This window comes from Ovis aries, chromosome 18 (assembly GCF_016772045.2).
Source record: "Ovis aries strain OAR_USU_Benz2616 breed Rambouillet chromosome 18, ARS-UI_Ramb_v3.0, whole genome shotgun sequence".
Classification (NCBI taxonomy): Eukaryota; Metazoa; Chordata; class Mammalia; order Artiodactyla; family Bovidae; genus Ovis; species Ovis aries.
Window position 1 is genome coordinate 18,905,902 of NC_056071.1, and position 26,136 is coordinate 18,932,037.

The following is a 26,136-nucleotide window of genomic DNA, read 5'->3' on the forward strand; positions in this document are numbered from 1 at the left end:
AAGTCACATGACATTCCTACACTAACCCCTATGCCAACTGGTCTTAGCCTAGTTCTAGTAACTAGCAATTCATATGAGACCACCATGATTTACTGAGACTGCTCAGAGCACTTCCCTGAAGTCAGATGAGTGGGAGGTTGGGGAAAAACAAGAAATTGAGAGTAACTCCTTAGGTTTTGCAAGTAAATGGCTAGATACTGAAGTCATTTGGGAACCTTGTAGGAAAAACACGTTGGGGGTGGGCGTGGGAATGGAGAATATTGTTTAGGATGCACGGATTCTGATATGCCTGTTAGATATGCACATGAAGAGGCCACATAAGCCAAGGGATATGTGAATTTGGCACTCAAGGAAGGAGTCAGGGCTGGAGTTAGTGTTTTGAGAATCATTAGCTTATCCCTAGAATTTAAAACCATAAAATAGATGAAATCATCTAAAGAATATATAGAGAAAGAGAGGTGAGGACTCAAGGCTTCCTCTGTCCTGGCCCACATGACATACTCTCACTTACCCAGTTTCAGCATCCCTTCCCCAGCACGGTCGTCCTTCTCTGCTTCTCCTCCAACCTCCTCTACGGATCCCAGATACACACCTCGGGGGGCTTTTTTTTAGCATTTTGCCTACTCCTCTCTTCACTCTCAACATCTCAGCACAGCATCTACCGGACACAGAGTAGGTGCTCAAATCTTATATTGAACGCTGAACGAGAATGAATTTAGCTGTTCAAGACTGAAGATGATGAAATTAGCTGAACTGGTTTTGGTGGGGCTCAGCATCTCATATCACATTTCTTATGCTCCCAAGGGAAGCTCGTCCCTAGATGGGAGAGGGATGGAGGATCCAACTGTCTGCATCCACGACTCCTTTCCCTGCCTTCTCTGAAACCCAACACTCCAGAGCGAGCTTCGAAGTCAGAGGCTGCGCAACAAACTCACTTCATAAATGGCGGACACATTTATGAGGATGAAACATACCCGTCCTGACAATCCCTGTGGGGGAGACCAGCTGAGAATGTGAGAGGGATGCTGCCTGGTGCCTGGCAGGTGTTTGGAGGAGTGTCGCGATGGTTCAGCCATCCAGGAACAGCCTGCTGATCTCCTTAGGGACGCCTCGGGCCTGTCAGCTCCCACCCCTCCAAAGGACAGTACGTGCTGCACAGAGCTTGTCCCTGCTGCGGCCGGAGAGGACGGCCTGCTCTCCACCTGCACAACACAGATGGCACAGATGGGAGCATGCTTCCACACGGGGACGGGCAATTAGGCTCCGTTCCTCCAGCTGTAACAATTACCGGGCGAACACCCTGGAGAAGGACATAAGCCTGGAAAAGAGCCGGCCTCCACGCTGGCCCACCCCAACTTAGTCCTACCAGCAGGCGCTGCTGGGTCCATGCCTCTAGTCCCTTTCACAAGCCTTGCTGGAACCCATGTAACTGGAAAGCATTTAGTGAGATCGGAACAGAAGTCAGTCCTCAAGCAGGATATATTTAAGTAAGAAAATACCAAGGCTTTATTTTTTTTTCCTTATAAAGACAGCCCTGCTGTTGGCTAATTGAAAGGATGTACAGAGTTCTCAAACAAGAGTTTCTGCTGCAGGCTGCATACTGTAATGCCAAAGAAGTGACATAAAGGGGGCAGAGGTGTAATGCTCTCATCTTCATAGCAAAAAAATGCAAAATAAGACAAAAAGTTAAATGGACTTAATGCTGGGCATCCCCACAGGGAAAGGCAAGACGACTGTTCAGTCGATCCATCAGTAGCTGTGCTGCGCACAGGGCTGAGCTGCCCTCACACCTCTTTCCTCCTGTCTCCGGCTTTCCACATCGGAGGCACAGCCTGGGACCCCAAGGCTACGTGACAGGAGCTTCTGCTTCACAGTCCACTGAGACGCAATGGGGTGGAGGGGTGGGCGGGCCAGAGGCGCCGGCTCCGTGAGGCACCGGCTCCGTGAGGCACCTACGTGCAGCAGTGGCGCATGTGGAAGTTGACGACATACTCGGCATTAGTCCTCTGCACGGAGATGGCAAAAGGCTCGAAAGGGTGGAAGGTGAAGGCAACGAGGCGTCGCACCGTGTGGTTGATGGGGCGGCCCAGTAAGCCCGCCTGAATCTCAAACTTGAGCAGACCAGAGTCCCGGGCGTAGAACCTAAACAGAACAAGGAGAGGAGAGCGTGGGACAGACATTCACCACCACCTTAAAACCTGAATAGCAGGAAACTCATGAATTAACCTCACCGATGAAATCTCCTCTAACGTCAGCCCCCAGTCAAAATCGCCTATGTCTGATCAGCTCATTTTACGAGCAGGGAGATTATGAACTTCACTATGCTGGCCCGAATCACTGGGTCATTTGTCTTTCCCAAGATGACCCTTAGTGATGGCCTTGATTACGGCCTCCCTTTTTCTAGCAGCTATCTGCCCAGCTACCTACCCGCCTAGGCCAGGGCTGGAAATGATAATGTAAGCCAAGTAGGCATGCTTAAATGTTCAGGCAGCCACATCAAACAAAGTAAGAAGGAAAAAGTGAAATTAATTTTAATAATATTTTAGTTAACCTAACATCGGCATCTAAAATACTATCATTTCAACCAATAATATAAAAGATACTCAAGAGATATTTCATTTTTATGTACTAAGTCTTTGAAATCTGGTGTGTACTTCACACTTGAGCACATCTCATGTTAGTGCTCACCAGCCATGGGAGGCTGGTGGTTACTAGAGGACAGTGCAGATCTAGGCCTATATCTTGAGTTCTTCTTTCCTCTTTTTAAAATTTATTTTATGTATAAAAAAAATTATTTTTTGGCTGTGCTGGGTCTTTGTTGCTGTGCACAGGCTTTCTCTAGTTGTGGCGAGCAGGGGCTATTCTCTAGTTGCAGTGTGAGGGTTTCTCATTGCAGTAGCTTCTCTTGCTGAGGAGCATGGGCTCTAGAGCTCAGGCTTTGGCAGTAGAGGTAAGTGGGCTCAGTAACTGCAGTGCAATCTTAACCTCTGGACCACCAGGGAAGTCCTGAGTTTTTAACTGTTAAGAAATTCTTTTGGAAGGTTCTTTTGCACACACAAAAACAAAATACTAACTAGTTTCTACTTTTTCATCTAACATGGTAAGAACAAAGATGCTTCCATTCATCCCAGGACTTAAATGCCTTTTGCCCATATGCAAAGCAAGTGCCCTGTGAACTTGGGAACTAGAGATGACTGGCAGGGTTGGGGCTGAATTGGAGGAAGCTCAAGAAAACAAGGAGCTCTGAAATAAAGAGCTCTACAATGCATTTCCTTCTCGGAAAGGAAATATATAGGAGATACAAAGATATTCATATCCCTTGACTCAATAATCCAAGAGCTTATATCCTCGGAATTTAAGTGAAGTAAAGAGTGACGTGAATCAAGATGGCTACTAAAGCATTTTGGGCTTCTCCAGTGGCTCAGTGGTAAAGAATCTGCCTGCCAATGCAGAAGACATAAGGTTGGATCTCTGGGTTGGGAAGATCCCCTGGAGGAGGGCACGGCAACCTACTCCAGTATTCTTGCCTGGAGAATCCCACGGACAGAGGAGCCTGGTTGGCTATAGTCCACATGGTTGCAAAGAGTTGGACATGACTGAAGCAACTTAGCACGCACAGAGCATTAGCTCTAATGTAAAAATGCAGGTAGAGGATTAAATGCTCAGTAATAGGGGAACAGCTAAATAAATTATGCCACATCTATTTTATGGAATAATACACCATCATCAGGACTGTAACTTTAAGGACTATGTAACAATATGGAAAATATTTATTAAATAAAAGCAGGCTACAAGGTACTATGCCAACCGTAACTACAACTGCATAAATGTAAACACACACACTGGCAAAGGCTAGAATGGAATATATTTAATACAATAAAGGTGTCAGAGTAACGGCATTATCTCTTCAAATGACTTTAATATCCCTACATTTCTCATTTTAAATTAAAAAATAAATAAGAATTACAAGAAGTCAGGGTCAATGGCATTTCCAGATTTGTTACTTAAGTTTATCTTTTCAAATCAGAAAGGCAGGACAGTCAAAAGGGAGAGAAATGTTATCTCGGGCTACATGACAATGTCAAATGAACCCAATTATCCGCTTTTATGTGTGAAAACCTTCCCCTCACCCACATGGTCCCCAGCACACAAAGGGCTTATAATGTAAAGCTAGTTGTTGATCCTAAATCTAACGACCAGTTTACAGGAAATAGGGGGAAATGAGAACTGCCAGGGATGCAATGAGCAAAAATCCAGAATGTGGGGAATACTACCAGACAAACAACCTGGTTTCTTCAACCACTTCACTACAAAGAAAGTAACGGGAAGCAGAACTCACAAAATAAAAGACTTAGGAGGACAGCAACCAGAAAAAAACCATACAGACCTTCTTTAGGTCTTGACTGGAACAAACTATAAAAAGAATATATACAAAACAATAGGAAAACGTGAAAACTCACTTGATATCGGTGATCTTAATAAAGGTTTAATTTTCGTAAGATGGAATAATGGTATTGAGGTTATATTTTTTTTAAGTCCTTATCTTTTAGAAATTCATACTGAAATATCTACAAGTGAAATGCTATGATACCTGGGCTGTGAGAATCCAGGCTGGCAGGTGGGAGGGGAGCAGTGGTGGCAGAAAGAGAGGAGACAACACTGACAGCCGCGGAGGTGGGGTGATAGGGACAGGGAGGCTCATTGCACTCTTCCACTTCTACATGTTTAAAAATGTCCGTAATAAAAAAATTAACTGGTTCCCAGAACTCGATTACAATTTCCCAAAGGAAATATTACAAACAGTAAATAATCGCACAGAATATGTTACACAAGCCTATTTAATACACAACGAAGCTGGATTATGAAATACTAACTACCACTGTTTCTATGTGAAGAAGACTTTCCAGAAACTACCACTGTTTCTATGTGAAGAAGACCTTCCAGAACCCAGCTCACACCTCCCTTGAAATAACCCCACAGCGGAAGTGGTGCCAGCTCCTCTCTCTAGCATCTGTGAAAGCAAAAACAGAACCCAAGCTCCCAGCACGGAGGGACAGGGGGGTCTGTGAGCTGGACACCCGGGACAAAGGAACTGCAAGGTGCTAAGAGTAACACGGCAACCTGCGTTCCAACATTCTTCCAATGGAGGAAGCGTGAGTTTCTCCAAAACCTACTTGTTCCCCAAACTGTCTCTCCTTTCCATTAGGTAACAGGAGGGGATAAAATAATTTGAGCTGAGTAAAATGTAAGTCTCAATTATTTTTAAGTTTCATGTGAAATGGTATTAGGTCATTAAATTGAAAAGTATGGTTCTCTTCCCTGGCTACCTTAAAAAGAGAACAATACTTATCTGAATTGGATATTTTGAGGAGAGGCAAAGAGCAGAACTAATTCATTTTTGATACTAATGCCTAAATGATCAAAGTGAAAGTGGCTCAGCTGTGTCCAACTCCTTGCGACCCCATGGACTATACAGTCCATAGAATTCTCCAGGCCAGAATACTGGAGTGGGTAGCCTTTCCCTTCTCTAGGGGATCTTCCCAATCCAGGAATTGAACCCAAGTCTCCCACACAGTAGGCAGATTCTTTACCAGCTGAGCCACCAGGGAAGCCAAAGCACCCACATTAAAGAAACAGCCTGCCCTGTGACTTGAACCTGTTAGTACAAGTGGACAGAGTCACAGTGAAGTGATGCTCAAGAGAAAGAGGAAGTGGCCGCCGGCGCCCAGAGGCAGCACGCAGCTGGAGCACCTGATAGGGTGGTCTCCGCAAGTCTTCGGTCGCTCCATGACTGACACCCACTTGTCGTCGTAGCTAAAGAGAGACAGGTCAAGGTAAGGGCTGCCGCTGTAGGACTGAGCACTGATGGGGAGCTGGCCCAGCAGCCGGCGGACGGCCTCCGTGTGTCCTCCGTACTTGGCGTTGACGATAGTGTCTTTAAACCTGAAATAAAGCACCGGGGAGGAAGGCTGTGTTAGCAGCACACAAGTTGCCTTGGTTTTAAATTGACAAACATGTCTAAAAACAACATATCCTGAAAACACAATCTAGATACTGAACTCTCACACCTTCCAAGTCTACACATCTCCAAGGTGAAGAAGTGAAAGTTGATCAGTCTTGTCTGACCCTTTGTAACCCCATGAACTGTAGCCCACCAGGCTCCTCTGTTCATGGGATTTCCCAGGCAAGAATACCAGAGTAGGTTGCCATTTCCTTCTCCAGGGGATCTTCCCAACCCAGGGATTGAACCCAGGTCTCCTGCATTGCAGGCAGATTCTTTACCATCTGGGCCACCAGGGAAGCCCCTCTGCATACCTACAAATACTCTCAAAAAAGCAGAAAACAGAATAAAAAACTGGAAACACAAAGTTACTTAAGAAAAGTTAGCAAAGATCCTACAAAAGTTAAAAAGGAGTATAACTAACCTCTGACAACTATTTCTGTTGAAATTTATATATTTCTCCCAAATTAGAGCCTTCGACTGCATTAACAAGGAGATGCAAAGAATCCTGGACAGAAGTAGTGTCTGACTCTTCTTGGGATCAGTTACAAGCCAACTTGCATCAAATCTTTTGAAAAATTACTGATTCTTTGTTTAAAGTTGGGGAGGGAATTCCCTGGCAGTGCAGGGGTTAAGACTCTGTGCTTCCACTGGCAGGTGCACGCGTTCAATCCCTGGTTGCAGAACCAAGATCCATATGCCATGCAGTGCGGCCAAAAAATAAAAATAAAGTTGGGAACTAGCTACCTATACTTCTGCAGAAACACCAGAATCTGGAAGTACATAATACGAACACAGAGTCATCTATCTCACTTATCTTTGATTATAGTAATAACAACAATGGAGCAGTTATTTCTCACAATTATAATGAATATTAAACTTAATATCCTTTGACAAAGTATTTCAATTCTTCTGGAAATCTGCCCTAGGGAAGAAAAATCCCTGTGTACATTCAATGTACCAGTGGTCATGACAATGAAAAAAATGACAGGAATATTAAAAACCCAACGGAAAACTATTATTTTCAAAGATAATGTGGACAGAAGAAATGTTTATCATAATGGTAAGTAAAAGAAGTAGGGTACAGGGAGCTCCCTGGTGGAATAGGGGTTAGGATTCCAGACTTTCACTGCCTGTGGCCCAGGTTCAGTCCCTCTTTGAGGAACTGAGATCTCGCAAGCCACACAGCACACCTCTCCCCCCTGCAAAAAAAACCAGTAAGCTATGTTCTGTATATACAGCATGATTGAAAACACACACAAAAACTAACGTCTTTATCTGTGGGAGAGGGAGAGGGTGGGATGATTCGGGAGAATGGCACTGAAACATGTATACTATCAGGAAAGAAACAAACTGCCAGTCTATGTTCGATACAGGACACAGGATGCTTGGGGCTGGTGCACGGGGATGATCCAGAGAGATGATATGGGGTGGGAGGGGGTTCAGGATTGGGAACTCATGTACACCCGTGGCCGATTCATGTCAATTTATGGCAAAACCAATACAGTATTGTAAAGCAAAATAAAGTTAAAAAAAGAAAAAAAAAAAACTAACATCTTTAAAAAAAAACCAGTGGAAATACATCAACATGGTCATAGCTGTTTTATCAGTTTTATTTTTTAAAATCTCGACACTAAAGTACATCACACAGTTTAATAATCAAAGGGAAAATAAATAATTTTTTAGTCCAGGGGAAATGCGATATAACATCTCACCCTTGAAACTAATGGTATAAAAAAACTCAGTGTTCCTAATTTTGATGAGACTAGAGAGGTTGATGAGATGGGTTTTGATTTTTGTTTTCACTGTCAACCTGAAGGGCTAGATGGACATTAACACTTCTCAGTTCCCCTAGAAGGAAGCTGAGCATCAACAGTGCTTTTCCATTACCTCTCTTAACAGTAATTTTTCACAGCCTTGGTGTAAATCATAAAATTAAATCCTGGGCCACACAAAACTTACTTCTTTCCTTTTCATTTGAGCTGGTATCAAAGATCCTGGGTTCCTTGGTTTTCAGCCCTTTGTCAGCCAAAATCTAGATCTCCACCCTGCGTGGCTCACTGGCTTCAAAAGGTGATTTTAAATGACGGGGCTGGCCCGTGGCAGTGATGACCACAAATCAAAGCCTCCGTGACCATCTACAGGCTGAAGCCATTCCCACTGCCCACAGCGCCCACCACCTCTACTCTCAGATGCCCAACAACTAAAAGATGAAGCTGTCACCCCTCTGATGTCTTCAGCGGATTAACTCCTGGCGCACTGTCCCTCTGTCCAACCACCCTTCTCTCAATTTACGATTTCAAAATTCTCAGAGGTGATCCTTCCTACACCATGGGTTCCTAGTTCCTGGACCTCCTTTCTGCCTCAGCAACGCATTCCCACATCATACCCTCAATCTCACTATTACCAATGACTGCACCTCCATAATCTCAGGGAGCAGCACACAGACTCCAGTTATCTTCTCTCCTAATTTTCCAGATAACTCACTCTGCTATCCCAGCTTCAACATCCTTCAACTGAAATGGGACCAAAATGCCACTGATTCTACCAACTTCTCGCCATCCTATGCCTTCATCATGAACTCTTTTCCTTCCTGAGCCAGCTTACATTTCACAATCTTTGAAATCACAGACTTTATACCCATGAACTCATGGATAGAAATGTTGCCGTAATGCTGCAAAGCACTCAGGCTGCATTCCCACAGTCCGGCAAGTCACCCTCTCCCTTAGATGGCTACTTCATCCTCCCCACCCCTCCATGCTCACCCTCCTGGATGGCACTGCCTTCTTTGTAACAGACAGAAGCCATGAAAAGAAAGGTTTTTAAAGCTCCCATCAGGAAACAGAATGTAGTACTTTTATTATTGGATCACTGCAGTGGTTTACTAACTTCCAGCCTATCCTCCTATGGATCAGATCTATTCTTAAAGCAGCAGCCAGAGTGACTCTGTTGAAACCTAAGTGGGAGGGACCACCCTGGTGGTCCAGTGGTTAAGACTCCAAGCTCTCACTGCAGGGGGCACAGGTTCAGTCCCTGGTTAGGGAACTAAGATCCCACATGCCACAGGGTGTGGCCAAAAAAAAAATGTCCGTGAGGCCACGTCACTCCTCTGCTTAGATACTTCAAACACTGCACAATCTCATCCATAGTTAAAGCCAAAGCCTCGGAACGGCCATGTGTCTGGTCCTGTCTCTCACCACACACCTCTACCCACTCTGCCTCCTGTTTCCTCCAGCCCAGCCACCCTGAGTTCCCTGCTGCTCCTCAAACGTCTGAGACCCACCTCCGGACCTCTACATTTACTTTTCCCTTGGCTTGCTCTATTCTTCCCCTGACGGCCACATGGCTTGCTCCCTAACCTCCTTCAAAAGCTTTACTCAAATACCACCTTCTCAGTGAGGCCTATGCTGAGAACCCTGCTAGGACAGCACGGACCACCTCACCTTAATACATTCAAAGCCAACAGATATTCTAGACATTGTAACCTGTCCTTGGGCACATCCGTGATGGGAACCTCCCCCTTCCTGTTTCCACCTGGTTCAACCTGCAGCCTGTCATCCTGGAGCCTCCCTTAAACATTATCCTCAGAATTCTCTGTGCTTCTTTCCACTGTTTGACTCTACTTCCTGTATCATTCTTTCATGGTTTATTGGGGGATAATGTTTTTCAGAAGTTTCCTTAGAAAAAGAACATGGGAGGTAATTTTTTGAGACCTTACGTGTCTGAAAATGTCTTTGTTAAACCCTATTATTTCGATGTAGAATTCCAGTTTTAAAACCTTTTTTGCAGAATTCTGAGGGCATGATTGTAAGTATGTGTGTGTGTGTGGGTGTGTGAATTACAGTTTTAAAACCTTTTTTGCAGAATTCTGAGGGCATGATTGTAAGTGTGTGTGTGTGTGTGTGTGTGTGTGTGTGTGTGTGTGTGTGTGTGTGTGTGTGTCTGTGTATTCTTCTTTTTCCTTTGGCCATGTCATGTGGCTTGTAGGATCTCAGTTCCCCAACTAAGGACTGAAGCCGGGCCACTAGGTCACCAGCCAACTCCCATGAAAATGTGTATCTTTTAATATTAGGAAATGGTTGACACCATTTCCTCCCTCTCATTTTTTTATTGCTCCTTCTGGAAGCCACATATTGGATCTCCTGGGGAACTGCTCTAAATTTTTTAAAAAAAATAATTTCTCTCCCATTTTCTTACTCTTATCTTTTTTTTTCATACTTTCTTGGAGAATTTCTAAACTATATCTAACAGAGTTTAGATTTCTAAAAGTATTTCAATTAGTATCACTATTCTAGGAATGTTCTTGTTTTTATAGTTTAAATTATTTCAGTTAATACCACGTTCATTTTTTATACTGTTTTATTTTGGTCTCTATCTTTCAAAATAAAGGCTTTCTCTAAGTGGCTCGTGATCTCCGATGTGCATTCTTTCTCAACCATTTCTTCTAGCCTGTGACAGTGACAATAATAGCCCATTTCACTCATTTTATCAGCAGTTGTTTGAAGACTGTAAAACTGACCCATTAGAACCACGCCTTCACAAGAAACAAAAATGATTCTGATTTATATGCACCTTGTATTTTCAATGCAGCAAAGTATGATAAGATGATTGATAAAATGTTATTAGGGCACAATTTTGTGGGGAAGATGGGTAAATTTGAAAATAAGAAGAAATAGAAAAGTTCAAACAGTACAGGAAAAACTTACCCTGAGCTTTTTATGTCAACTATGAATACTAAATTACTATGGTATTAGAGTCCCCTGGCTATATTTAAAAGTCTTAATACCTTAAACTTATACAAAGTTATATGCCAATTATATCTTGTAATACTTTTATTTTTAAATGTCAGTGTTTAATATGCTGAAAACTGCATCCTCTGCCACTATTTAAATTTAATAGTAAGAAATTTAAAGAGCAACTTAAACATTAATGTGTGAGATCTACAGTTTTCAGAACCATTTGCTGGTAAGAAGCAAAATTTTGAAGATCATGAAGCGAGAATGTTTATTTTCTCTTCCTACAATTTCACTTAATTATGGGTACACTGTGAAATAAATTTTCAGAAAACACAGCCTCCTCTAATTCCTGACGATATTCATTCAACAAATGCCTAATGAGCTCCTCCCTAACGGCAGACACTGGCCGAGGTGCTGTGGGTATGGCGATGTATATATATAACAGATAAACACCCCTGCCCTCGTGGAGCTTGGACCTTCTGGTGATCTCTGTGATATTTTAACTGTACCCAGCTTTTGCTACCAGTTGATAATAATCTACTTAATTTTAAATGACAAAAATTCATTTCAAAATGAAAAAAGCAAAACCTGATCCATATTTTGCTTCCAAAAATCCTTCTATACTGAAGAGAGATGCCAGTCAGGCTGAAAATGTGTGTGAACCAGAAAAAATAAAAGGGCATGTTTACTCGTCCGAAAATCAATATCCACTTATTTTCAATCGTGTACTGTCCTTCTACAGGAATACGATGCCAGTGAATGAGATAGCCGCTTTGCCCATTTCCCCCTGCAGCAGTAATGCTTACTCTGATTCATCCATTCTGATCTGATCTGTACTGGAACCTAAAGCAGCTATTTTCTATAACTGGCAAGGTATGTGGAACTTGATGAAACACTGACTGACTTCAGCAGGGTTGCAGCCAGGCCTTTGGTCCAAAACAACTAGTCATTTCACAATAATATACTCAGATGATTATGAGAAGCTCTGGTTCTTAGCAGGTGGGTATCAACTGAGGGTGACTTAGGTGTTCTGAGAAGGGCCTCCAATGGTCTCTTCTTCAGGTTGGTCAGTTTCCCTAGGGAATTAACTCTAATCTCCTGCCTGAAGAGTATATGCCTGGATACCATATCTGATAAGAGGAATAGGAGTCTACCCCATCAGTATATCAATTTTCACTTAATTCTTGGTTTAAGCATGATGAGTCTCATTTCTATTCTCAGCCATGTTTCATGAACTTGAAACCAGAGCCTGCATGGTTCGATTTCTCCAGAGAATAAACCTCTAGCCTTTTGCTGACCTGAGGAAGAGACAGTCATTTGGCAGTTGGAGGCTTAAGGAAAGGAACTAGAGTATCTGACTATTCCCTTTAAGAATGTCATCTAGGGGATTCCCTGGCAGTCCAGTGGTTAAAACTCTACGCTTCTACCACAGGGGACACAGGTTTGATCCCTGGTCAGGGAACTAAGATGCCACAAGCTTCAAAGCACAGCAAAAATAAAAAAGAATGTCATCCAATCCTCCAGAGGTATACAGGACCTCCAGTTTCTTGACTTTTTCCAGAGTTCTCTGGTGCAAGACAGTTTACTTCTTGATGGGCAAGCTCTGTAGTCTTCTTTTGTTCTTTGAGGTATGTCAAGTTAGTTATCAGCCATCCACTGGCTCTTCAGCTTCTAAAACTCTATTGATATCTCCTCCTCACTCTCTTTGCTCTTGTAGGTTTACATCTCTTCATCCTTTACTGTCACTTTAAGTAGGGTCTTGGGATACAGCAGAGATAAATGCATGTGTTCAATGCACATGTTTAACCAAAAGTTATAAAATTACTTCCTTATTCATTCAAAGTTGGTGATGGACAGGGCCGCTGCAGTCCATGGGGTTGCAAAGAGTCGGACACAATTGAACGACTGAACCCAACTGCACTGATTCATTCAAAAATTATTTTAAGTGCTTGACAGTGAATCACTGCAGATACAGCAATAAACTAAACAAAGACACAGTCTCTATCTCTCTGCAGGTAACAGACAGTCTAGGAGGAATCGCAGACAACACACAAGTAATCGCTCGGGTGCTAAGAGAGAGACATTTAGGATGACACAGGAGGTTACAACAGGCAGACCGACCCAAGGCCGGGTGGGCAGAAAGAACATGGGAAGGTTTCCCGAAGTAAACAACTACTGGCTCCACACCAACACATTTTCTAGAGAAAAATTAAGCTTGTTAAGTCCAGGGGAGCAGCTTACCGGCGCTGGATCTGCCGTGCAAAATTGTTGCTGGAAGCTGAGCAGGGAAACTGGACTTCACTATGCAGGGTAGCATTCCGGAAGAGATCACAGAAGTTCTCAAAGAGCTCCAAAAGCTCATCTGACGTGTTCTCAAACACAGCAATCACCTCTGTTGTTACCATGTTGTACACCACAAAGAAAGATGCCTGCAGAAGGAGAGAGAGACCCAAGGGACAGCTGAGCATAAGACCTTACCTAGCATATTCACCATTCGGCTGAAAACTCAAACTCCCCAAGTAAAACAAGCAAACACCTCCACTCTGGCACTACAGCAGCAACATGATGCCTAGAGGTTCTGGAAGAGGAGGAAGCCTCAGTGGGATTGAGCCATCAAGGGCCTCAGAGCTGCCTGATTCCCCACTGTACCTGTGCTGCTGGAATTACTGAGTTGTTCAGCATATATGTATAAAAGGGCTTTCAATCTTTCATTTCAAACTGTGTGCAAATTTAATATGTTTCCTTTCAAGTGCTTATTCCCTACTTATGCCCCAACCCATTCTGAGATTAAAAACACTTTTCTAAAATGCCAGATTTAATTTTCCTTCCTGCTGAGAAAGTGATTTGCAGTCAGGAGCTGCCTGTTGGCAAATTATTTTCTCTTGTATGTGTATAGCAGAAAGTTCAATTTGGGGGCACTTCCTTTTCTTTCTTAGTATTTCTAACATGCAGAGAGACGTCTTAAGCACACCATGTCCACCTGGGCAAGTTGTAACCAAGCGGGGGACTGCTGCTGGACAAATGAAAAAGTCAGAGAAGCGTTTTCATTTCTTTCTTCATAAATGTTCTTTTAGCCAAGAGCGTTTGTAACACATGTTGGACATTTGTAGCAATACAGATCAGAGGGGGAAACATGAAAAGCATTCAGATGCTCTGGGTGGCAGAGTTACTGCTTTCTCTGAATGGGTCCCTAGGTGCCTGCTCCTCTTCTCTGAACCTCCAGTGTTCTGCTCAGCTTAACACGGAAGCACGAGGTACCCCAAGTTTTTGTCACAGTGAATGTGGCAGTGTGGGTCTTCCACCAGGACTCTAGAAGTTTCCAGAACGCTAGGATTAGTATTCTGCCTCCTAGGATTAAACCTGAATCTTCATTACCAATTTTTGGAGACATCTGGCCCACCTGTTTCACCAGTAATTAGTCCTTCCCAGAGCTTATATTACATGACTTTTGCGGTCACCTGGAAATTAAATTTAGCTGTAAATTAAAGAGGCTGGAGGGTAATCTGAGAATAATACCCATAATATTAGCAAGGCTTTGTGTTGAGGTACACTTTTTACTCATTAACCTTATTGGAACCTATCAAATTAAACTGGGGAAGGAGACTGGAGGAAAACGAGGGGAGAGTTTGGGTTTAAAGTTACAAATTCTGTAAGCAAAGCACAGAGCCCTAGCAATGTTGCTGGCTATGACTTACTGTAGCTACCGGACATAAGGAGGTCACGTTTTAGTGAAGGAGAAAAGGATAATCTCGAATGCGGCAGTCACAGACAATATACTCCCTCCAAAACAAAAAGGTAATTATAGCTCAAACCTAAATACAAGATGGACTCATGTCATTTCTATAAACCTGGACGACACTTGGATCACATGAGGGCTTCACCAGGATCCATCGTGACTGTGTGAACACAGAATTACACAAATATTTACTAACATTCCCACCAGGGCACACTGGGAAATACACGACAGAAGGGTACAGAAGTCAAAGGCTCTACCAACACCCTCTCATGACGCCTGAGATGAACTGGACGCTCACCCTCAATGGTGACTTCATCATTAATAAGGAAGTAAAAAAATTCAGAAAAAAAAAATCTCTAACGAATTTATTACTCAGATCTCAATGGGCTTCCCTGATGTCACTGGAAAGAATCTGCTTTCCAATGGAGGATATGCAGGTTGGATCACTGGGCCAGGAAGATCTCTTGGAGAAGAAAATAACAACTCACTCTGGTATTCTTGCCTGGGAAATCCCATGGACAAAGGAGCCTGGCAGGCTACAGTCCATAGGGTTGCAAAGAGTGGGACATGACTTAGTAACTAAACCACCACCATTTTAGTCACCTCCCCTCCCCTACCCTTGTTTTTGTTGTTTTTTTTTTTAGAATACACAAGGTATGATTCAGAAGAAAAATATTAGAAACCATTTTTCCACTGATGGTTGGTAAGGTCTCAGGAGAAAATTTTCTGTAGTTTCTCTTAAGGGCAGAATCAGCTACAAGTCAATGAGAGAAACCAGACTCAGCTGACGGCAGTTTACTGGTTTGTTCTGTTGTACACTTCCAAACTCGTATATAAGGAGACAATGTGGAAATAGGAGAATGATGGGGGGTGGGGTGTTGGTTCCAAACTGGGAAAGGAATACGTAAAGGCTGTATATTGCCACCTTGCTCTTATACGCAGAGTACAACATGTGAAATGCCAGACTGGACGAAGCACAAGTTTGAATCAAGATTGCAGGGAGAAAAATCAATAACCTCAGATATGTAGATGACATCACCCTTAAGGCAGAAAGCAAAGAGCCTCTTGATGAAAGTGAAAGAGGAGAGTGAAAAAGCTGGCTTAAAACTCAAACTTCAGAAAACGAAGATCATGGCATCCAGTCCCATCACTTCATGGCAAACAGTGGAAACACTGAGAGACTTTATTTTATTGGGCTCCAAAATCACTGCAGATGGTGACTGCAGCCATGAAATTAAAAGATACTTGATCTTTGGAAGAAAAGCTATGACAAACTTAGACAGCATATTAAAAAACAGAGACATGACTTCACTGACAAAGGTCCATTTAGTCAAAGCTATGGTTTTTCCCGTAGTCATGTATGGTTGTGAGAGTTGGACCATAAAGAAAACTGATCACTGAAAAACTGATGCTTTTGAACTGTGGTGCTGGAGAAGGCTCTTGAAAGTCCCTTGGACTGCAAGGAGATCAAACCAGTCAATCCTAAATGAAATCAGTCCTGAGTATTCACTGGAAGGACTGACGCTGAAGCTTCAATACTCTGGCCACCTGATGTGAAAAACTGACTCATTGGAAAAGACCCTGTTGCTGGGAAAGATTGAAGGCAAGAGGAGAAAGTGTCGACAGAGGGTGAGATGGTTGGATGGCACCACCAACTTGATGGACATGAGTTTGAGCAAGCTCCGGGAGTTAGTGATGGACAGGGAAGTCTGGCATGCTGCAGTCCACGGGGTTGCAAAGAGTCAGACATGACTGAGTAACTGAACTGAACTGTAAAGAAGTTAGGTCTCTCTTGGTCAACAATAAAGTAGACAGCTCCTCAAAGGTAAATGTCCACATCACCCTGAGGTTCAGCATGGTGTTTCAACCCAACCATCTTCACGGTTTCTATACTCTTAACCCAACACCTTATTCCTATTTGTGAAATGCGTCTTCCCCATCAACATCTTTCACCCAAACTAAAAAACCCTCAGAACCTGCAGTCCTGGTGATTCACTGGTAGATCAAAAACTTTTACTTCCTTCCCATCTTATCACTGCTCCACAGTCTATGTTCCAGCATGTGGGCAAGGTCAGAGTAAAGTCATAGAGCTTAACTCTATTAAATGAACTGTCCCATTGGTTACAATCTAAAGATTTTGTGAGGAAGTATACTGAGTTCATTTCAGTAAGAAAAAGACTAGTTACAATCTAAAGATATTGTGAGAAAGTATACTGACATCATTTAAACAAGAAAAAAGACTAGACTTTTGGAAGATTTTCCTTTTTTGTATGATGGGTTCATTCTCATTGCCAGAACTAAAACAGACCAATAAGTACAATCTTCCACAAAACCAAGGCACTATCCACAGGGAGTCAAATCTTAACCTTAGAGCATCTGGGCTTCCATCTCCAGGGTACTGAAAATGCTCTACAGAAGAATTAGGGTAGGGAACCTCCCTGGTGATCCAGTGGTTAAGAAACTGCCTTCCAATGCAAGGGACATAGATTTGGTCCTTGGTCAGGGAATGAAGATCCCACATGCTGCAGGGCAAGCAGGATGGCCCTGCTTGCTGCAGCAAAGACCCAGCGCAGCCCCCAAAAGAGTAAAGTTGCAAAAATATATATATTAAAAAAAAGAGAAATAGGACAATATTCACAGGGTTGACTACCTATATGTCAATGGCTTGAGATTTAGCTTCCATTTGTCCAAACAAATACATATGGCCAGAGATAAGTGGAGCTGTTCTAAGTTCGGCCCTAGGGGAGCAAAAATTCAAGATCCACATAAAAGGTGTTGCTTCCGAGAGGCTGGGAACAGGCAGAAGAAGCCTCCCGCGAGGTGGCGGGAGGGCGACAGGCGGGGCGGCAGCTCCTACCTGCGACGGGTCTGTGACCCGCAGAGTCACCACGTCCTCGCTGGTGTACTTGATGAACAGGTGGTTCTCATCCAGAAGCTGCATCTTCCACATGCGCAGCTGCCGCAGCTGGTCAAAATACTGAAAGAAGCGCCTCTTGGCCACGGCGCTTCCGTCCTGCTCTGCCCGGCGCCACAGGTACACCAGCAGCCGGTGTTTCAGGGAGTTGATGAAGGGGTCCCTGAACGGGTTGGCCATGCCTGTCTGGCTGTCCCGCTGCACCTCGGGGAACATGGCCGACACGGTGAGCAGGTCGTCCTCGTAGCAGAAGCGGCCGATGGTCCTCACGTCGATGAAGGTGCCCTCGGGGGTCACCTGGAAGACGTGGATGGTCTGCTGCTGCACCGACAGGATGGCCAGGATGTTCTTATACAGGTACAGCCCCTGGTTGTGCGACAGGACCACCTTGTCACACTTGAAGGTGCGCGTGTCACACAGGCGGCCGGTGTGGAGGTCAACGATGTGGAGGGAGTAGTCCTCCAGGGGGGACCGGGGGTTGGGGGTCACGGACTCGCTGTTGCGATACACCTCGTAGAAGGGGGGGTGCGGCTCGTCCGGCAGGTAGGCGGCGGAGCCCACGATGACGCAGCGGCAGTCGTCCGTGAAGAGGCTGCACTCCCGGTTCAGGTGCTCGCCGTTGGCCGCGACGCTGGTGATGTGCAGCAGGACAAAGAAGCGCTCGAAGAGCCGGCCGCGGATGTTGACGGACCGCTGGTCGTTGCCGTTGGCCAGAATCTCCCCCTCGTAGCCCTGCAGGAGGTCCTCGGCGGCCTGGCAGCCCTGGTACTCGTAGATTTCCAGAGAGGTCTGGTCGGAAGAGAAAGCGATGAAGTAGCGTCCGTCGGGGGAGAACTTTCGCAAGAAGCAAGGTGGCTTCTCCACATTGACGACGGTGAAGTTGGGGAAGACGTTCTGGTGGAAGACCCGGACCTGGTGCCAGTGGGTGCCTGCCTTGCCCGAGCTGATCCGCCGGCGCTCCAGGCGGTGAATGACATTTTGGTTTTGGATTCTTCGAGGTTTGATGGTGGAAACATGATGATCCATTATCACATCTCTGCATGGGAAAGTAAAAAAGAGAAGTCAAGAAAACAAAAATTTACCAAAACATAAATACAGATGACCTTTGCACAAGGCGGGGGTGAGGAGCACCAACCCTCTGCACCTGAAAATTTGAGTATAACTTGTAGTTGGCTCAGGATATGTGGTTCCTTCCTGTCCACAGATCTTCCACACCCGTGGATTCAAGCGACGTGCAGAACTGCAGTATTTACTGTTGGAAAAAATGCACGTGTACAGGGGAAGGAGAGGGAGGGATGAACTGAGAAAGTAGCATGTTGTGTAAAACAGCTAGTGGGAGGCTGCTGTCCAACACAGGGAGTCCTGCCTGGCGCTCTGTGATGACCTAGAGGGGTGGGGTGGGGGTGGGAGAGAGGCTCAAGAGGAAGGCAATATATAAATAGGGCTGATTCCCGCTGTTGTATGGCAGAAACCAACACAACATTGTAAAACAATCATCCTCCACTAAGAATAAAATAAAAATTATGAATGGCTTAAAAAATAATCCATGTGTAAGTGGACCTGCATAGTTAAAATCTGTGTTGTTCGAGGAGTAACTGTGTATACACAAGTCAAATACATTTCCTCCATATACCCTGGGTGGAGGAGCTCCCAACATGATGGTAATTGGCATTTCTCCTTCCCAAGTTACAGTTAGTAAGTGGTCCAGATAGCTTTAAGTCTATCAAAACTCAATTTTTGAGGGAAGGACCGAATTCTCTAGGAAGACTTTCAAAGCATGCTCAGCTGTTGGGAATATTCAAAAGAACAAACCTTCAACTACATCAAATTTTCTCAGTGTAAACACCATATTCACTCTGTAATTCATATAGAAAACACATTCATTGGGCTGTTAAGATGTCCGTACTACCCAAAGAATCTACAAACTTAATGCAATTCTTATCAAAATTCTAAAATCATTTCTGGCAAAAATAGAAAAATTCATCCTAAAATGTACATGTAACCTCAAGGGACCCTAAAACACAATTTTGTAAAAGAACAAAGTTAGAAGACTCAGACTTACTGATTTCAAAGAAGTGTGGCATGACATAAGATAGAAAAATATACCAAATGAAGAGAATTAAGACCTGAGAAATAAACCCTCCCACGCATAAACCCAAGTCTTTCCTGGTGGCTCAGACAGCAAAGGGTCTGCCTGCAGTGCAGGAGACCCAGGTCTGATACCGGCTTGGGAAGATCCCTTGGAGAAGGGAATGGCAATCCACTCCAGTATTCTTGCCTGGAAAATCCCATGGACGGAGGAGTCTGGCTGGCCCCAAACCATGAGGTCACAGTCAACACGACTCAACGACTAACACACACATACACACATAAACCCAAGATTAGAAATTCGAGAACGCCAAACATGATAAACCCAAAGAAATCCACGCCCAGACATATCATAGTCAAACTGTGAAAACCTACAACATGAAGTAAAAACCTTGAAAGCAACCACTTAAATGATACATTAGCCACACGGGAACAACAATTCATATACCTGTGGATGTCTCATGAGGAACTATGGAGGCCAGAAAGAAGCAAAGCAACATTTTTAAAGGGCTGAACCAACTGTCGGTTTGATCATTCAAATCGCAGCTAAATAGCAACTCTTCAGTTTTTCTCTGACTACCTTACCTAAAGTCATGCCTTTTTCCATCCACATCAATCTGCTGTTTTACCTTATTTTATCTTCTTCAGCACTTATCACTTTCTGAAACCATCTGTTTACTGTTTTAGTATCTGTCTCCCCACACTGGACAGCAAGCAGGGGCCTTGTCTAATTCCTTGCTGAATCTCCAGCACCTAGGACAGCGCCTGAAGCACAGCAAGTGCTCACAAACAGAAATGAATGAATGGAACAACATTTGACAAAGGTCGTCCAGGATAAACAACACATTAGGTAAAATAAAGGAGGAACATTTCAGAAAGAAAGTAGCTTAAGAAAATACACTTAAAAAGAGTGTAGTGTGGTACACTTGGGAAACACAATTCCAAGTGGTTAGAACACAGGAAACAAAGTGATAAGAGAAACCTAAAAAAGTAGATTGGAGCCAGATTAGAAAATACTTTGCGTGCCATGTCATGCAAGTTATTACAGGTTTTAAGCAGAGGAGTGACTGATCCAACCTGTATCTTAGAAATAAAAACATACAGACAATGGGAATTTGTTTACATTCTGTCTCCTGAAATTAGAAATGCCTGGTGTAAGTATATATACTATCTGTGCTGTGCTTAGTTGCTCAGTCATATCCGACCCTTTGTGCCCATGGACTGCAGCCCGCTAGGCTCCTCTAACTGTGGGTATTCTCCAGGCAAGAATAATGGAGTGGGCTGCCATGCCCACCTCCAGGGGATCTTCCCGACCCAGGGATCGAACCCATGTCTCCTGTATTGCCAGGCAGATTCTTTACCACTGAGCCACCAGGGAAGCCCAAGAATACTGGAGTGGGTATCCTATCCCTTCTCCAGGGGATCTTCCCAACCCAGGAATTGAGCCAGGGTCTCCTGCACTGCAAGCGGATTCTTTAGCAGCTGAGTTAGTCAAGTTAAAAATGTGCATACTTGTATGACTAAACAAATCAAGTTTCTCAAACTACTCGTCACAATTCATTAATGTATTTCCTACTGATTTAGACTAGAGCAAAAGACTGCAAACCACTGCTCTCAGGCCAAATCTAGCCTGCCTGTTTATTTTTATAAATTTTTACTGAAGCACAGTCATACCCACTTACTCACATGTCGCCTATGGCTGCTTTTGCTTTACAATGGCGTAGTTGATTTGTTAAGACCAAAGACCACACAGCCCACGAGCTTAAAATCCTGACCTAGAGAAATGTCTGCATGTATATAACAGGAAACACATACAAAGATGTCCACAGCAGGACTGCTGGCAACAACAAAATCTTGACAATACTCCAAATGTCCATCAATAGTAGACTAGCTAAACAAACAAACAAACAAAAAACAGTAATCTAGCTAAATTCATCCAGGCACATTCATGCAGGGGAATCTTTTTCTTATTTAGTTTTGGCTGCACCATGAGACTTGTGGGATCTTAGTTCCCTGACCAGGGATTGAACACAGGCCCCAGCAGTGAAAGCACCAAGTTCGAACCACTGGACTGCCCGGCAATTCCCCCACGCAAGCGATGAATTCATGCACTACAGTCATACATAACAACACAGATGAATCTCAGACACAGCGTTGAGTGAAAGAAGCAAGTTACAGAATACATACAGTGTGATTCCCTTTATATAAGTTTCAAACCATTTCTAGTTTAAGGACACAAACACATATGGCATATAATTAGAAACAGTAAAGGATTACAAACCTGAGATTCAAAAGTGGTGCCTCTGAGGAAGTTTAGGAAACGGGATGGGAGTTAGGGACACCCTGGTGGCATTCTGAAGTGTATTTTTTTTTTCCTTGAATTAGCATTCATTGTACTGTTGTTCTTTTAAAATTACATATTTTTTAAGTAATATTTGTGCTTACTCAGAATTTTTCTTAATTAGAAAACAATCACTGTGAAGGGTAAACAAAGGACAATAAAAAGAAGTCTGAAGTACACAAAAATGCATACCATGAGAAACTGTGGAACTGCCAAGGTGGCTCTGACTTTCTCAGCAGACGAGGCACAGGAAAACACAGTTACAGACTCTTCACTGCCAATTAGATTAAAACTTAATAGCTGCTTGGAAGAGGCTCAGAAATTCCCAGCACTGAATTTTTAAAAAATCTCTCTCATGAGTTTTCTAAAAGGATTTTGGCATGATTCAGCAACAAATATCCTCCACTTCTGAGCAAAAATAAACAATAGTGAGTTTCACACAGCTGCTCCTTTTCACAGTGACACAGTTCATGTGCACATTTTGATATAGTCCAAAAAAAATACTAGTAAGGTTTAAGCAGTTTTAAATACCAAGTAATGTACAAAACTACCTCACTCACTCCCTGTCCAGGACATCTTTGCCACTCGCATCCTTCAAACCCAAGATGGGGGCTGGAATCAGACAGGGAGACCAGCAGGGAATGAGAGCCAAGTACGGCCATGAATGGAAGAAGGAACAGGCATTTGACACCGTCTAGCAGACAGACTAACTTAGGAGAAGGCAATGGCACCCCACTCCAGTGCTCTTGCCTGGAAAATCCCATGGACAGAGGAGCCTGGTAGGCTGCAGTCCATGGGGTCGCTAAGAGTCAGACACAACTGAGTGCCTTCACTTTCACTTTTCACTTTCATGCACTGAAGAAGGACATGGCAACCCACTCCAGTGTTCTTGCCTGGAGAATCCCAGGGACGGCGGGAGCCTGGTGGGCTGCCGTCTATGGGGTCGCACAGAGTCGGACACGACTGAAGCGACTTAGCAGCAGCAGCAGCAGCAGCAGACTGACTGGCTTCCCTGGTGGCTCAAAGGTAAAGAATCTATCTGTAGTGCAGGAGACACAGGAGACTTGGGTTCAATCCCTGGGTCAGGAAGATCCCCTGGAGGAGGGCATGGCAACCCATTCCAGTATTCTTGCCTAGAGAATCCCAAAGACAGAAGAGCCTGGTGGGCTACAGTCCATAGAGTTGCAAAGAGTCGGGCACGACTGAAGTGCCTGAGCGTGCACAGCAGACTAACCACAAATAACCGAATCAGATAAAGCATACTAGTTGTTTGACTTACAGTCACATACCATGTTAACCAAACTAGATGCTTAATTCTTTAAAAAAAGTGTATACATTTTGAATAGTCCCACCTTAAATTCTCTGACTTGTCTCTTTAAGGGAAAAGCCACCAGTACTGTGATGGGGGGAGAGGAGTGGGGTGGGTAGAGGTGAAGGCCTACGGGCTTCAGCTCCAAGTTGTACAGAAAATCCTCCCTTAATTTCCTAACCCTTCTCTCAGTGTGCTCTCTTCCTGCTCCGTATTTTCTATCACACAATGACAGTTTTTAGAGAGATGGTGGAATCTGGTCTTTTTCAATCTGTCTTGTTATTCCAATTATAAACTACACGCTCATAAAAACTCAGACAATATAGAAAAAGTACATGATGAAAGTCCCTTCCAGTCAGAGTAGGAGTTACGAAAAATGTTAGAGTGACTTTTAATACTTTTTCCAAAAGCTGACCCTCTACCCTTCCCTTACTCTAGTTAATGGCACAGCCGCTCACCTGCTGCCAAAGGAACCGGAAACCTAAGAGTCTCCCTTGGGACCTCCTTTCCTCAGCTGCCATACCTGATCAATCAGTCCCCGAACTCTGAAGCTTTTACCTCCTAAACTGTCCTCTAATGCTCTACCTTCTTTCTATCACGACCAGCCAGCACCCTTACCCAAAATGTTCATAACTTCATGTCTACATCATTGCAACCATTCCATAAGTGGTCTCCCTAAATTCCTGTCCGCTTCCAATCTGCTTAACAACCAGAGCAATCTTTTCAATATTCGTTTCTGATCACATCCTTTCCACTATGGATTAAAACAAATATTGGATTGGCAAAAAAAAAGTTCATTCAGGTTTTTCTGTTACATCTTGTCTTAATCTGTGTGCCGTGCTGTGCTCGGTCGTTCAGTCATGCCCAACTCTTTGCAACCGCATGGACTGTAGCCCACCAGGCTCCTCTGTCCATGGGATTTCCCAGCCAAGAACACTGGAGTGGGTTGCCATGCCCTCCTCCAGGGGAATCTTTCCAACCCAGGGACTGAACTCAGGTCTCCCACATTGCAGATGGATTCTTCACTGTCTGAGCCACCAGGGAAGTTCCACAGGGTAAAGAAACAAACTTTCTGGCCAACCCAGTATGTTCCCATTGCTCTTAACATAAAAGATCAAAATCCTTACATGCCTTCTTTTTGCCCGCTTAATCGTTTCTTTAACGGGCGGCCCACCTCCCGTCTCTGAACCTTGGCACGTGCTCTTCATCTCAGTCTGAAAAAAGCTCTTCTCTTCAATTTGCCAAGTTAACTCCTATTTCAGACATCAGCCTAATCATCACTTCCTCAGGGAAGTCTTCCTTCACCTTTCTATCAGGTACACCAGTCATGTCTCACCTTCATTAACACTCACCACACCTGCAACTTCATCTCTGCATTTTAGTTCTGTCTGTGGCACTAGATGGCTCCCCAGGTGGCGCAGGGGTAAAGAATCCGCCTGTGGTGTAGGAGATGCCAGTTCAATCCCTGGGTCGGGAAGATTCCCCTGGGGAAAGAAATGGCTACCCACTCCAGTATTCTTGCCCGGGAAATCCCATGGACAGAGGAGTCGGGCGGGCTACAGTTCACAGGGTCATAAGAGTCAGACAAGACTAAGCAACTATACAACAAACGGCACTGGCTCTAGATGGTGAACTCCTGACCAGTACACAAACATTATATCCTGTAAGCCCATCATGGATTTGACCCATTGTAGGCCTAGTTGACCCACTGGAAAAGACTGATGCTTGGGAGGATTGAGGGCAGGAGGAGAAGGGGACGACAGAGGATGAGATGGCTGGATGACATCACCGACTCGAGGGACATAAGTCTGAGTGAACTCCAGGAGTTCGTGATGGACAGGGAGGCCTGGCATGCTGCAATTCATGGGGTCGCAAAGAGTCGGACACGACTGAGCGACTGAACTGAACTGAAGCCTCCTTTTCTGAACGTTCTTTACCAATTCAAATATCCACAGGGTCTGTTCCTCTACCTAGCAGGTATTTTCTCTGGTCCTTGCCACATTTTTCAAGTTGCAGTTTGAGGGTCATCTCCTTTAGGAGGTCTTCTCTGACCACCCTGGCTGAGAGATCTTTTTCGCTTTACCTATACTTTTCCTGTTTGAGTCCTTACTAGTCATCGCCATAATGTGAATCTGTACTTTCGTTTGCACGGCTAAGTGTTTACTGTTCGACTCCCCCATAAACTCCCCAGAAAGGAAGTAACAAACATGCCTGCTTTGGTCACCTTAGTTTTTTCAGAGCCTAGCACTGAAACATGCATCTACACTTTATCAACTGAACGAAAGAAGAAACGCCTAGCTGAAGTGGCCACTAACTCATGGTGCGGTACCAAGCTGGGCACCCGGTCAGTTTCCCTATGCCGGCAGGTGCACGTAACCCTCTCTTCTTTCTGACGGCTTCCTAAACGGGAAGGGGACACCTAGGGGCGGGTACACATGCCCAAAGGGGCGCCCCCGGAAAGAAAAGCCCGGGGCGGGGCCTCAAAGGGAAGAGCATTCTAAGGGCGGGCGGGGGCCGCAGGACCTAGGCGTCACGCGGGGAGGGGGCAGCCCCATAGCCTCGGGGAGAGCCTAACGGGCTGAGAGGCTGCAACAAGGAAGAAGTCCTCACCTGTCCGGTCCGGGATCAAAGGGCCGGGGCAAGGGACACCCCGTCCTGCTGGGCGCGCGCCGGCCCCGGCCCCGGCCCCGCCCCCGCCATGCCGTGGGACCCGGCGCCTGCAGCCTCGGGCTCTCGCTTCCGCGAGCTACCGGAACTGCGGCGCAACGAGAAAGGAAGTGGGGAGAGCGCGGCACAGTCCAGCTGGCACTAAGGGACGTTACAGCGCACCCTGGTGCCTGGAGGGAGGGTCAAAGCCAATACAGTTACACTGGCTGCGAAGGAAAAATGGAACCAGGCACCCTAAACATTGGAAGGACTGATGCTGCAGCTGAAACTCCCAATAGTTTGGACACCTGATGCGGGCAGCCGACTCATTGGAAAAGACCCTGATCCGGGGACAGATTGAGGGC

At 44.7% G+C, this 26,136-nt stretch overlaps 1 protein-coding gene across 3 annotated transcripts; it reads right to left on the bottom strand.

The window, feature by feature from the left end:
• Positions 1-1,478: 1,478 nt before the first annotated feature.
• DET1 (DET1 partner of COP1 E3 ubiquitin ligase) lies at positions 1,479-25,882 on the bottom strand. Of its 3 annotated transcripts, XM_042235653.2 has the most exons (7): positions 25,736-25,882; positions 24,462-24,609; positions 18,532-18,639; positions 17,331-18,423; positions 12,979-13,166; positions 5,752-5,943; positions 1,479-2,142 (listed from the first exon to the last, which is right to left on the bottom strand). In XM_042235653.2, exons 4-7 carry the CDS (start codon positions 18,411-18,413, stop codon positions 1,953-1,955), a joined length of 1,653 nt encoding a protein of 550 aa, XP_042091587.1. In that variant the 5' UTR covers positions 18,414-18,423; positions 18,532-18,639; positions 24,462-24,609; positions 25,736-25,882; the 3' UTR covers positions 1,479-1,952. The 3 variants fall into 3 exon arrangements, with proteins under 3 accessions (XP_042091587.1, XP_042091586.1, XP_011953830.2); XM_042235652.2 differs by lacking the exon at positions 18,532-18,639; XM_012098440.5 differs by lacking the exons at positions 18,532-18,639; positions 24,462-24,609.
• Between the last annotated feature and the right edge of the window lie 254 nt (positions 25,883-26,136).

Bases quoted from the DNA above. Each gene is read 5' to 3' on its own strand.
- DET1 (XM_012098440.5), bottom strand. From the start codon at position 18,413: ATGGATCATCATGTTTCCACCATCAAACCTCGAAGAATCCAAAACCAA. The intron at 13,167-17,330 runs GTAGGAGCTGCC...CTCCTTCTGCAG, and splicing joins GGGTCACAGACCCGTCGCAG to GCATCTTTCTTTGTGGTGTA. The intron at 5,944-12,978 runs GTAAGCTGCTCC...GCTTTATTTCAG, and splicing joins GCACGGCAGATCCAGCGCCG to GTTTAAAGACACTATCGTCA.